Genomic DNA, 13,128 nt, shown 5'->3' with positions numbered 1-13,128 from the left:
TGAGTGACCACAAGGAAAGGAGCAAGAAAGCGTTTTAATCAAATATAAAGGTAATCAGTGCCTTACAGATTTTTTAAGTTCCAGAACACTTTACTCATTTACCAGTTTATGAAAATTGGATGACATGAGAAAAAATAACCAAGGGAGAAATGTGTACTTAAAGGGTTCGTAATCGTTCAGTCGCTCGGTCGTATCCGACTCTTGGCGACCCCAGGGACTGCAGCACGCCAGACTTAAGTAATGAAAGAACCAAGCAGGAAACTAGGAATAGTACACACACGAATGAATGAACTTTCCCTGACAGGCTGCAGTTCCTCACCAGGGCAGGAGGCGGCGCTAGTGTCACGCCAACTCAGCCGCCGACAACTCTTGGTCCCTCTGGCTGACCGTCCAACGCCAGTGCCCGAGGACCGTGAGGGAACTAGCCAATAGAAAACCGCCTTAGTTACAGGGTCTGGAGGAAACGTCCAATGAGCGTCGCTGGTCTAGTCAAGGGGCGGTGCCAAGAAGAGGGGCGGAGGGAAGCGGTCAGAGGTGGGAGTTGGCACTGCAGGCAGGACGGGGACCGCGGAGCTGAGATGCGGACGGCGCCGCGCCGGTGACCGGAGCTGCCGCCCGTCATGAACTCGCTGGAGCAGGCGGAAGGTAGGGTGCGCCTCCTGGGCCCTCCCCTAACTCCTCCCGGAAGCTCGCGGGGCTCTGGAGTCGCCCGAATCGTGGAAACCTGGTCGGGAGAGAGGAGGCCGCGAAGGATGGACCGACGGAGCCCGGAGCTGGGGGCGCGGGGCCGGCCCAGGGGCCAAGGGGCGGCCGGACACGGCCCGGCGCTGCTTCCGGCGCGCCTGGCCTCCGCCGGCGCTGGAGAGGCGCTGCGTCAGCTCATCCCGTTCCCCCGCGTGAGCCGGGGAGCTTCTCGCCCGGTTACTTCTGTTTCTTACTCGTTAGCGAACCGTTGTACTTTGTGCCTTGTAGGGCGCTAACTCACTTTATTTATTTCTAATAGTCGATAAGAGTTATATTCCTAATTCCTGCCTTGATTTTCGGTAACTGCCGGGGTAAGGGAGTGCTTCTTGGTCTCCTTTTTAAAGTTTGAAAAGCGCAACTGAAGATGATACCTTACCTTGCTCATTCAGAGGGAACACCTTCAACGCCCCTGTCCTGTAGAACCAGGCGCCGGCGCTCCAGAAGTGCCACATAGATCATCTGTAGGCTCTTGGGAGGCTGGAAAGGGGAGCGTTTTTCCGTTACCCATCCGTTAGCGGTATCAGAAGTCCAGTAAGAGCAGACTGAGAGCGTAGCTGTTAATTAAACGTAAGGGCATCGAGACTTTGGTTTTAGGTAAGACATTGTCCTCAGACGGAGTTCTTGATTCCAACAGAGTTAAAACTCGACTTGATTTTGATCCTCTATTTGCAACCCCAAATTTCTAGCTTTTGGCGCCGACTGAGGCTGCTGCTGATTTTCCACATACCATTTTACGAGGAACGAGCTAGTTTTCTTATACGTGAAATTGGAACTGAAGAAACCTAGTGTTTCTGTCAAGTGCGTAAAGCTATCATAGTAAATAAGTGAACAGTGCAGTGATACATGTAAGTTGGTGTGCAGGACCTGGAGCAGTTAGAGTATCTAAAATTCATCGTAATAGATTCAGACTATAAGAGTAGCTCATTTCAGAATTGAAATCTTTTTCCCTAGATCTCAAGGCTTTCGAGAGGAGACTTACTGAATATATTCATTGTTTGCAACCTGCCACTGGACGTTGGAGAAGTAAGTGCTTGGACTTTTTTTTAAAAGGGAAAATAAGCTGACAGTTGATACTTTTATTCTGCCTAGCAGTGATTTGCTTTCACATAAAACTTTTGATTAACAAATGCTTGCTTTAAAAAAAAACCAACCAAATGCTTGCTTTATTAAACCATAAGGTTCCCTTTTGTTTTGACAGTTTTAGATCTATTTAATATTGTAAATAATAGCATTTTAAAGAAATTTTAAGAAAAGAAACTGACAACCCTAAAAGGATAGTCTTATTTTGTGTGGTTGACTTTTTATTTTTATATTAAAGTACATATATTTTGTTAGACATATCTGGCAAATCTGGTTACCAGAACACTTAATAAAAATTTCAGTAGTCTGTTTAGCAGTTTTACAATTTTGCCTATAAACTGTTCAAGTAAAGTTTGTTAAAGAAAGTGATATTCAACATTACTGTAAAATTGACTTGAAAGAATTGTAGTTACTGCCCCGTGGAAATATATAGGAAATAGGAAATGTAGACAAATATATAAGTGATAAGATCAGTAAGCAGAATACTTTGTTAACTTATGTTGGGAGAGTCTTAATTTCTTGGCTGTTCATTGCTGAAGTTTAATTTTTTTCCAAGAAGAGTGAAAAGTGAAAATTGCTTGGTTGTGTCCCACTCTTTGGTACCCTGTGGTCTCCATTATAGTCCATGGACTTCTCCAGGCCAGAATACTAGAGTGGGTCGCCTTTCCCTTCTCCAGGGGATCTTCCCAACCCAGGGATCAATCCCAGGTCTCCCGCATTGCAGGCAGATTCTTCAGGTGAGCCACAAGGGAAGCCCAAGAAGGACATACTTTATTTTGAAGTACGATTCAGTTGGTTGGACTGAAGTGAAGAGCACTATTGAAGTCAGGGGTCTTTTCCTATGTCAAGATCTTTTGTGTAATTTTTATTAAATCTATTTGCAAAGTGCTAATCATACGTTACAGGAATTCTCATTGGTCAGAATTCACAAGTAGTAATGATTTTTCTCAAGCTCTCCCATTTACCTAGGAATTATCCCGAAAACCTTATTTCACTGCTCCTTGGAAATCTTTAAATGTACAGGATTATAAAATGTAATGTAATGAATACACTTTTTCCCTGGCTCACAGTCTCAGTGCTTCCATAGAAATGACATTAGCTTGTTTAGTATACCCCTGTGTGTGAGGTCCTGTCTGGTGGGTTTGATTATGATTTTGCTTCATTTAAAAAAAAGAAAAATCTGTATACTTTAGTATATTTCTTACTGGAAATATAGAAATGTAAGAAACTGAGTTTAATCTGTTCTGAACTGAGAGCATAAATTTGAAATTCTGAGTATTATTAACTAAAATGAGATTGTTTTTCTATGATTTGCCTCTTCTAAAAGTGCATCACCAGAAGTTCTAGATAATTAAGGTTTTGCAATATTTCTGTTGCTCTTTGAAGCTTGATCTGTAAATTTTAAAAACGTTTGCATCCCACTTGAAAGAAAGTAGCTGTCTTGGTCCCCAGAACATTAACTAGGTCTCGGTGCCCCTGTGTTATTTTCATAGTATCATAGTATGTTAGTAATGCTATTTATTCTCAAGTTTGACTTATGCTCTATTTAGAATTTCTAAAATAATTCTACCTTAATAGGAGAAAGAATCCTTTTAACTTGTACTGTCAGTAATTCTACCCCAACTTTCCTTAAGTACCTTAAAGAAAATCTGATACTGATTGGTGTGCTCCACAGTCCTAACACTGACCTTTGTTTAATTCAACAACAGGCGGTTGTCTGCAAGGCAAAATTCTTTAGTCCAAGTTTTCAGTGCATTCATAAAAGAGTCTTTGTTTGGTTTGTTTACATTAAAAAATGAGGTTTTGGTGGGGAATGTTTTTTTTTTGAATCTGCAGAAAGCATAAAACACATAACAGAAATTTACATTAAAGTTTTACCGCCTTGGTTCTTACTGCTTTTAATTTCATAAATCTGTAGAAATACTGACTAAAGAATTCAGGGGGACAGTATCTGCCTCAGTTACGAAGGTTCACATTGTTTTAGAGAATTCCCCAAGGTCTTGTGGCAGGTTTCCCTAATTGGTGAGTGGAGTGCATTTTCCATGTAATGAAGTGCTGCGTCCTCTGGCTGTTGTTTGTGAAGAACTGTAGCAGTGTCACATTAGTGGCTTGTTTCCTCACTAATCCGTGTTTCTCTTTCATCAGTGCTGCTCATAGTGGTGTCTGTCTGTACAGCTACTGGTGCCTGGAACTGGCTAATAGATCCCGAGACACAAAAGGTAGAAGTTTTGACTTAAAATCTTTCATAGATTAAGTGAGATAATGGCTATAGCAGTGCTTTGTTTTTTGTAAAGTATTAATCAAATGCTACCTATTAGTACTAGTAGTGATATTAATCATATTAAAAATATGCCTTATATTAATTTGCTTGAAAAAAATTTTGGCTGGCTATTGCGGGTCAAGTATCTTTGCAGAGAAAAAGGTCTAAGAAATACTACTTATGTTACTTTTCATTTTTGAACTTGTATGAGGTTGTTATGTGTCTCACTGTTACATATTTCAGTGTAAACACTGTATTTTGTTTTGTTCATTTAGTGTCATCAGTACCAACTTTTAAAATCTATACAGCAACATTTTCTTTCTATGAGTTACTTTTGTTAATGCCTTTCCTCACCCCTTAAAGCATTTGAGACAACTTTGCAGTAAGTGTTGTGATTAAATAGTAGATATAAGTGTACTAAGCAGCCAAGACTAGAAAAAAACAGGCGGATGTCAGAACCAGGATGGAAACCAGGTCACTAATACCATAGACCATCTGGGCCAGCATAATTGCCAGGGTCTCTGAAGTCACTGCCAGTTCCATGGTTTTCTTCATGAAGAGAACACATGTGTAAATTCCCTAAACTGTCAAAGCCTTTCGTTTTCAACTTCATTTTATCTTTAAAAAAAAAATTCTGCCTGAAGTTTAATATAGGAGACACTGAGAGATCTCCTATTGGACGCTGTCTAAGAATATCGCTGTTCCAAATGTAATAACAGATTTCATAATGTTATTTCTTGAAGCATCCTTCAATGAAACATGATTGCATGTTTCTGAAATTTCTACCTCTTTCTCCCAACTTGTGCCTTAATTTAAGTCTTGAGCTTTTTTGTTAGAGAAAGTAATCTCTTCAGTTTTTCAGTGAAGTTTCTTTTCTCCCAGTTCAGTATTAATGATACTGTAATTTTCACAAAATTAACCTCACTTCCCCTTTTAAACTGTTAACTAGATAAACTACTTCCAGTAGCTTTATTTGCAACCTTTAGGTTATATAAAAGAAAAACTTAATAATAAGACTTTTGTCAGCAGTCTAAATGGCAGTTCAGACAACCAGGGGGTTATTTACCGTGTAATCTCTCTGACTTTATCCACTGAGGTGGAAATGCAAAAGAATAGGAGCAGGGGAGGTTGGCGATGGGATTTCACGTTAATAGAGGGTTTTCATGATGGATAAGAAATCCTCCTGTGTGTCCCTTTATAGTTGGTACTCATCCTTAGGGAAGAGTGAAGGGGGCTGGCAAGGGAAAGGTCTATCTTGGGAAATGAATCTGACTTCTAATTGGGAAAAATGTAAGCTGATTTCAGCTAGTTGACATCTTAATAAAACATAGAATTAAATGTTATATGAAATAGGCTCAAAATTCTGTAGTTAATGTAATTCTCTAAATTAGGTGAGAATGTAACTATTAGCCTAAATGTCAACTCTTTGTTTCAATATTTAATAACTTCAAGCCTGACAAGAATTAATAAAGAGCGATCGTGTCTGTAAGAAGAGTTGCAAACTCGAAAGCCAGTGGCTAGCTGGAGGAACCCAAGGGGAGAGGGAATGTGGCAAACTGGCAAGTACAGGAATGCCCAAACTAAAGGAGGAGGTTGTCACTTGGAGGCAATCGATTGTTGCCATGGAGGAAGGAAGGCGGATACTGACCTAATGAAAATTAAAACACTGTATGTGCTAATATTGTGCAGGGCTCATACAACACAGCTGGCCTGTGGGGACTGAACTGTCCTCAAGGGTGCAAGAAGACATTACTCAGAATAGTAATCTTTCAAGATCTCATCCTTCTGGGCGCTTTCTCCTTCCTGATGTTTTCAATCTGTCATCTCTTCACTTGACAAATTTATTTAACCAGTACCATGCTAGGCCACTGTCCTTCCTTAAGTTTAGTTCTCTGTCTTGAAACATGTACACACATCTTAGTATGAGAGTGCAGCACAGATGCCCTTAGTTTGGTTCTGTTGCTCCCATTTATTTTCTCGTCCACTTGATTTCTTTTTCTAGACTCTAAATACTTGTCTTCTCCATCTGCATTCTGATTCCCAGTAGTCTGGCTTCAGTGCCTACGCTTGTTCCAATTCTGGATCCTGTTCCCTTGTCCTTCTACATAGTCTCAGAATTGTGGATGGTTCTGTTTTTTCTACCATCTGATTATGCTCAATATCTGAAATTAACCCTCTGTTTCTCTTGAACTGTAGTTTTTTATGAATAGCTACTAATTATTCTCTCCTTCTGGAATGTCCTGTGGCCATCTAAATCTAGCAGCTTCAAAACCAAACTCCTGTTTTGTCTCTTTCAGAGAGAAAGGGTGATGCTGAAACTGAGTCTTGTAAGGATGTGTAGGAGCTAGCCAGGCGAAGAGAGAAAAGGAAAATGGTAGTGAGTAGGCTGAGACTAGGTTGTGTGTGCAGTTTGCTCACTTGTGCTTTTCGACAGGGAAGGTAACTAGATCATGTCTGACTTGTGTTTTCATTGAGATTAGAGGCTGCATCTCCATTCATTCAGCAATACTTATTGCGCACCTGTATTTGCCTGGGTGGTTGCTCAGTCGTGTGCACCGCTTTGCGACCCTTTGGACTGTAGCCTGCAAGGCTCCTCTGTCCATGGGATTTCCCAGGCAAGATTACTGGAGTGAGTTGCCATTTTCCTCCTCCAGGGGATCTCCCCAGCCCAGCGATTGAACCCCTGTCTCCTGTGTATCCTGCATTGCAGGCTGATTCTTTACCCACTGAGCCACTGGGGAAGCCCCTGAGCACCAATATTTGCCAAGTCCTGTTTCAGGTGTTGGGAAAATAGCAATAGCATGCCCAGGGCAGTGTCCATCCTCTTGAAGAACTTTTTTCTTTTTGTTTTTTTGGCCATGGCACATGGCATGTGGAATCTTTCCTAACCAGAGATCAAAGCCCCCTTCTCTGGGAGCATGGGGTCTTAACCACTGGACCTCCAGGGACGTCCATGGAACTTGTAGTCTTATGCTTTTTAAATTACTTCTCACTAAAGAAGGCAATGGCACCCCACTCCAGGACTCTTGCCTGGAAAATCCCATGGACGGAGGAGCCTGGTAGGGTGCAGTCCATGGTGTTGCGAAGAGTCGGACACGACTGAGCGACTTCACTTTGACTTTTCACTTTCATGCATTGGAGAAGGGAATGGCAACCCACTCCAGTATTCTTGCCTGAAGAACCCCAGGGACCGGGGGAGCCTGGTGGGCTGCCATCTATGGGGTCACACAGAGTCGGACACGACTGACATGACTTACAGCAGCAGCAGCAGCAGGAAGGGTTCAGTAAATATTGTCAGTAGGGTTGTTTTTTAATTATAGAATTGAATTTGTAATGGTTCAAGCATTTGGAATGAATGGAGGGAACGTTACTACATTGTTTTGCTGCACTGAAGATTTAAAGCAGGCATTAAATTGTGTAACATAGCAATATGAAGAACTGGGATTTGGGAAAGTCTTCGAATTCCTTTTTTTTTTGCCCTGCCTCACAGCTTATGGGATCCCAGTTCCCTCTTGTTCCTTGTTCAGTGGCTAAGTCATCTCTGACTGTTTGCGATCCCATGGACTGCAGCATGCCAGGCTTTGCTGTCTGTCTTCCAGAATTTGTGCAGACTCGTGTCCATTGAGTTGGTGATGCCGTCCAACCACCTCATCCTCTGTTACCCCTTCTCCTCCTGCCCTCCAGTCTTTCCATCTGGGTCTTTTCCATTGAGTTGGCTCTTTGCATCAGGTGGTCAAAGTATTGGAGCTTTAGCTCCAGCATCAGTCCTTCCAGTGAATATTTAGGGTTGATTTCCTTTAAGATTGACTGGATTGATCTCCTTGTCCAGCTGACTCTCAGGAGTCTTCTCCAGCACCACAATTCAAAAACATCAATTCTTCTTTATGGTCCAACTCTCACATCCAAGCATAACTACTGGAAAAACCATAGCTTTGACTATATGGACTTTTGTCAGCAAAGTGATGTCTTTGCTTTTGAATACAGTCTAGGTTTGTCATAGCTTTTCTTCCAAGGAGCAGTTCCTTGACTAGGGATCAAACCCAGGCCATGGCAATGAAAGCCCAAAAGCCACCAGGGAACTCACCAAATTCTCGTACTTTAGATAATTAAAAGTTACATGTATTCATGCACGAGTAAAGAAGTAGGAATCAATACTGTTCTAAGATTTTTAACGTTTTTATATTTCAAACTCTTCTTTTGACAGGTGTCCTTCTTCACATCATTATGGAACCATCCATTTTTCACCATTAGCTGTATCACTCTAATAGGCTTATTCTTCGCTGGAATTCACAAGAGAGTAGTTGCACCATCAATGTATCCTTTATCATGAATTGAATTTTATTCTCTGAACTAAACTAAAGCACCTCTCTAGGTGTTGTTAAAAGCTTGTTTTGAAATACACATTTTCCTTTGACTGTATTTATTCAGTATAGCTGCTCGATGTCGAACTGTGTTAGCAGAATACAACATGTCTTGTGATGATGTAAGTATTTTCATTAGAAAACTGTAGACAGCGTGTGAGAGGACTGAAGTTCTTTGGTTTAAGTAAAACAAGCATTAAAAATAGTCTGTCTCAATGGAATTAACAGGGAGAATATTCATGGTAGCATTGATTCGAAGACACTGTTCTTAAAAACGCTGAAACATCCTTGAAAATTGAGATGCATCTAATAATCAGTGGTGTCTCATAGTTAAATTGGTAGAGAGTGTAATCTGTCTTAATGACATAAAGTCATGATGCATCTTCTAGCTGAAGCTGTCTTAAATTCAGTGAAATACAATGGTCATTATTGGCCAAAAATGACTCGCTGGGAGTTGGTTTTATAAACTACTGTTATTTATCTCGTGCTGTTGTGTATATAGGGTTTTAAATAGTGTAATAGATGAATTGATAGACTATAGACATATGAACCTGCTGTGTTTTTAAAAAAGTTAATCACATATCAATATGATGAGAATATCTCAATTTTGATTTTATTTGTAAAAGGCATTTTTACCTTCAACTTAAAAAACTATTTAGTAATACCTACCCAGTATAGAAAATTAGAATAAAAGGCCAATTTAGGGCAGTAGAGCAACTGGATCAGTGAAAGAGAATGATAGAGGATAGTATCCAGGATATTTGAAGACCTATTAAAAGTCAGTAATAAAAAGACAAATAGTACGTTTTTAAAATGGGAAAAAGTTAAGTCACATCACACAAGTGGAGATACAAAGGGATAAAGGTGAAGACTGGACAGCCTTTTGTCATGGAGGAAGTGCTGAGTTAATCCATTTATAAATATTACCTGTCAGATTAGTGAAAATTAAGTACTTTATAACTAGTACTGTGGTGAAATGATGCAGCCACACACTGCCTTTTGGGAATATACATTGATGCAGTACGTTGCCATTTCTTTGTCCAGGGAATCTTCTTGACCGAGCGACTGAACCCAAAACCCAGGTCTCCTGCGTTTTAGGTAGATAACTTTACCATCTGAGCCACCAGGGAAGCCCTTTTTGAAGGATACTTTTCATCATTCTTATAAAATGTAGTATGTGCTTGCGTCATGACTTAACCATTCTGCTTTTCTTCTCCCACCCTGGTTGGGGTTACCATCCCACAGATACACAGGGTTGTTCATTAAACATCCTTAGTAGTGGGGAAAAAAACGGAAATAATTTTTGTGTCTCGACAAGGGAGTGGTGAAATAGGCTGTGGTAAAGCCATACCATAGGCAATCAGAAGTAAATCTGTAAATACAGGTATGGAAGCATCCGAGACATGATGTTAGGCGCAAAAAGTAAATTAACAATATGCTATGTTTGGTGCTTTTTTTTTTTTTTGAGTTTTAATTAGGGAAATTTCCAAATATAGGAAGGCAAAGAGAAGAGCTAGATGAGCTTCATTTATCCTCAGCCAGTGTCAGCAGTGAGTCAGCTCTTGGCTGTTCTTGTGTGTTTTCATGGCCATTCTTATCTCATGTGTATCCTGCCCGCCTTCCCCGTTATCAGGTTATTTAGAAATGAGCGCTTAATTAGCTTGTCAGAAGCACCAAAATTTTATTCATATATGTGAATATAAATCCATTTGAAAAACAGTGTGTAAGAATCCTTGCTAAAACTGTTTTCTTTTGTAAGAGGACTAGAATTTGAGGTAAATGGAAAGGATGACTTTGGCTTGTCTTGTTTGAACTTTTATTAAATCCATGGTATTTTTATACAGTGGAATACTGCACATCTTATAATAGCAGGTTAAAAAGGTACAAAGCTGCTGAAACATAGTAGCGTCAGTGAGTTTCAGAAACACACTGAGTGAAAGAAGTAGAAGCAAAAGAACGCACACGGAGTGATTCTGTTTATTTAAAGGTCAGAGACAGGCAGGTTAATCTACGGTGGCAGTTATGTTGGGAGCTCAGGTTCCATTGACCTTGGAAAGAAGCATGGAGGAACTTTGTACATGGTGACGATGTTCTGTTCCTTGCCTTGAGAGGTGGCAACTTGGGTCTATACGTTTGTCAAAACTTAACGATTTTATATGAATTACACCCCAGTAAAACAGTAGAAAACTTAGTATCAAAGTTCTACCAAGATACAAAAGTATTACCAAAAATTAAGGGAAAGTAAGACTTGAGAGGGAGCCAGAATCCTGACAACACTTTTGACCTGAGGATAATAAAATGTGTTTGTGAAAACCACCTAGAACCTTGCATCCAAAGATAATCACCATGTTCTTATGTTTTATTGTGTATCTCATGTACTTTTTATAAGAGAAGGATGTTATAATCAAGTTTATGAGTAAAGAACATCTGAACAGTGTTACAGGGTTTTCAGTTCTGCTCTTTGACCCAGTGTTTGGATTTCAGAGCTGCCATATTTTGGACATTAACTGTATACAAGGTCTTGAGCCTGTTTTTTATTTGCGTGATCTCAGTTACTACCATCCATTTTGTTTAATTCCATAGTGCTCCACTTTATGGATGCATCATAATTTCATCCATACTTTGCATGTTGTATATGTTGTGCATATTTCATTAGAACTTAAGCTCCATGAGGACAGGAAGCTGTCTCGTTCGTTACTGGGTCTCTAACGTCTCTTGAGGCCTGGCACGTGATAAGCACTCCGTAAATCCTGAATGAAAGAATAGGACTTAAATGTGCATCCTTACACTTGCATCTCTTCAGATAAGTTCCTAGAAATGAAATTCTTTGGATTATATGGTATGTACTTTTTTTTTTTTTGGATAAATATGACACTGGCCCTACAGAAGAGTTGGATCCATGTGCATTGAATACCAACAGCATATGATTGTCTATCTTTCTAATCTTAGGTTTGCATTTTAACTTGAGGAAATGAAAGTTTTGATGTTAGAAAAAGGGAAAAGTTTTTGTTCAGATACACAGTTTTATTTGTGTTTTATAGACTTCACTTGGTAAGGAGCATAAATTAGCCTATACAAGTCAGGATTTTATTTTATCCAATGGGTTGGTTGATTTTCAGGAAGATTGTATATGTGTGTTTTAAAGTACTAAAGATTTTAGAAGAATATTCTACACAAAGAACACTTTGAAAATATAACTATTAATTGCTTAATCTTGACTAAATATAGAGGGGTGTTCTGATCAGCCTTATAAAGCTTTTAGGAAAGTGGTAATATTTTTAATAGAACTATATGTATTTTTTTAACCTTTTTTCTTTTCATTTTTACAGACAGGAAAGCTAATTTTGAAACCTAGACCTCATGTTCAATGACAATCTACACTCATTGTTTTGGGACTTAAAACAACCTTTCTTCAAAAAGTGATACAGCAAAAAGCCATAAAAGATTCCTTTTACAGTTGGATATGTGACTGTCATAGCAACAACGGACAAGAAATGTGCAATATTTACCCAGATTATCTTCATGATGATGACTCTCATCAGTGCTTTGGTACCTTTGATTATCTGTGTTTCAGTATTAGTGTCACTTTAGTACTTCAGATCCTGCGAAGATTTTTGCAGATGAAGTATGTATGTAATATGTTACTAAGTTAAACTTAGAAACAGAACCTCATCCAGTTTTTATAATGTATTTTTTCAAACTACTGTAAATAGCCAATCAATGCCAATGTTAAAGAGGAAATGTTATGTGGACTTCGTTCTCCTGCACCGGTATTTCAAGGACATCCGCTTGCCATCTCCACAGCTCTTTAAAACCGGCTATTACTTACAGCTGTGCCTTTCTCTCTATACTCCTCTTTTAATCATAATGCAGGAAAAACATCGGATTGAGCTTAGGCTAAGGAAAATTCATCTCCATTATGTTGTAAGAAATTGTAGATGTTTTGAGAAACAGTTTTTGTTAAATCAGATAGTGAATTTCAGCCACTGTAGTGCTGTTTTCCAGGTTCATTGTTTTCATTTAATGCTAAATATACTTTATATTTTTTTAAATGATTTTAAGAATACTCCAAAGGCTTCTGAGGAGGCAAATTTAGTTATAAATTACATATTGTCTGGGCATTTTACAGTCATTGTTTTAGATTATTGGATTTTATGCTGTGGTAGACATGCTGTTACACTAGTATTGTGCAGGTGTGGTTGGTCATCACTCCATCACGGGATCACTTGGGAGCAGTGCCACAAACTAGAGTCTACAATTCTCACTGTTTAGAGAGTGTTAATGACATACTGTGTATGCATATTAGCCACATGTACTATAATAACCCTTAAGATTAAACTATTGGGATTGATGTAAATATTTTAAAGAACTGGAGGTGCCTTTTACCTGTTTATTAGAAGATTTTGAAAAGGTTTAAATTATTTCATGAGCAATCTTTTTAATTTCATTTAATGTAAAGCTGAAAATTCAAAGACAGGACAAAAAATTTTTAACAAGGCTGCCATTTATCTTAAATGTGTTCATCTTGGCTTTCACATGTATAAAATTGTATTCTTTGAACTGCAGCAATAAACCCTCTGCTCCTACTAAGTCTTAAGAGGGTATTCTATATATTCTTCATTGTTTTATTTCCTGTAAATTTTGTAGGTAAATATGTGCATAAAAATAAATACTTTATATATA

General features: G+C 39.1%; 1 protein-coding gene across 1 annotated transcript; it reads left to right on the top strand.

Moving 5' to 3' along the window:
* The first annotated feature begins 513 nt into the window (after positions 1-513).
* Positions 514-13,128, top strand: CNEP1R1 (CTD nuclear envelope phosphatase 1 regulatory subunit 1). The gene is made up of 6 exons (XM_055412816.2): positions 514-645; positions 1,696-1,767; positions 3,970-4,043; positions 8,289-8,398; positions 8,513-8,567; positions 11,775-13,128. The coding sequence occupies exons 1-6, from the start codon at positions 621-623 to the stop codon at positions 11,814-11,816; spliced, it is 378 nt and encodes a 125-aa protein (XP_055268791.1). The 5' UTR covers positions 514-620; the 3' UTR covers positions 11,817-13,128.

The sequence above is a fragment of the Moschus berezovskii genome, chromosome 22 (genome assembly GCF_049115385.1).
Source record: "Moschus berezovskii isolate FMDL1 chromosome 22, NW_MosBer_1.0, whole genome shotgun sequence".
In the NCBI taxonomy this organism is placed as follows: Eukaryota; Metazoa; Chordata; class Mammalia; order Artiodactyla; family Moschidae; genus Moschus; species Moschus berezovskii.
This window is presented reverse-complemented; position numbering and strand designations above follow the sequence as displayed.

What these genes read in the sequence shown, in the direction of transcription:
- CNEP1R1 (XM_055412816.2), top strand. Translation starts at nt 621, where the DNA reads ATGAACTCGCTGGAGCAGGCGGAAG. An exon ending in AGAGTAGTTGCACCATCAAT is followed by an intron (nt 8,399 to 8,512) that starts GTATCCTTTATC and finishes GTATTTATTCAG; the next exon opens with TATAGCTGCTCGATGTCGAA. An exon ending in ACAACATGTCTTGTGATGAT is followed by an intron (nt 8,568 to 11,774) that starts GTAAGTATTTTC and finishes TCATTTTTACAG; the next exon opens with ACAGGAAAGCTAATTTTGAA.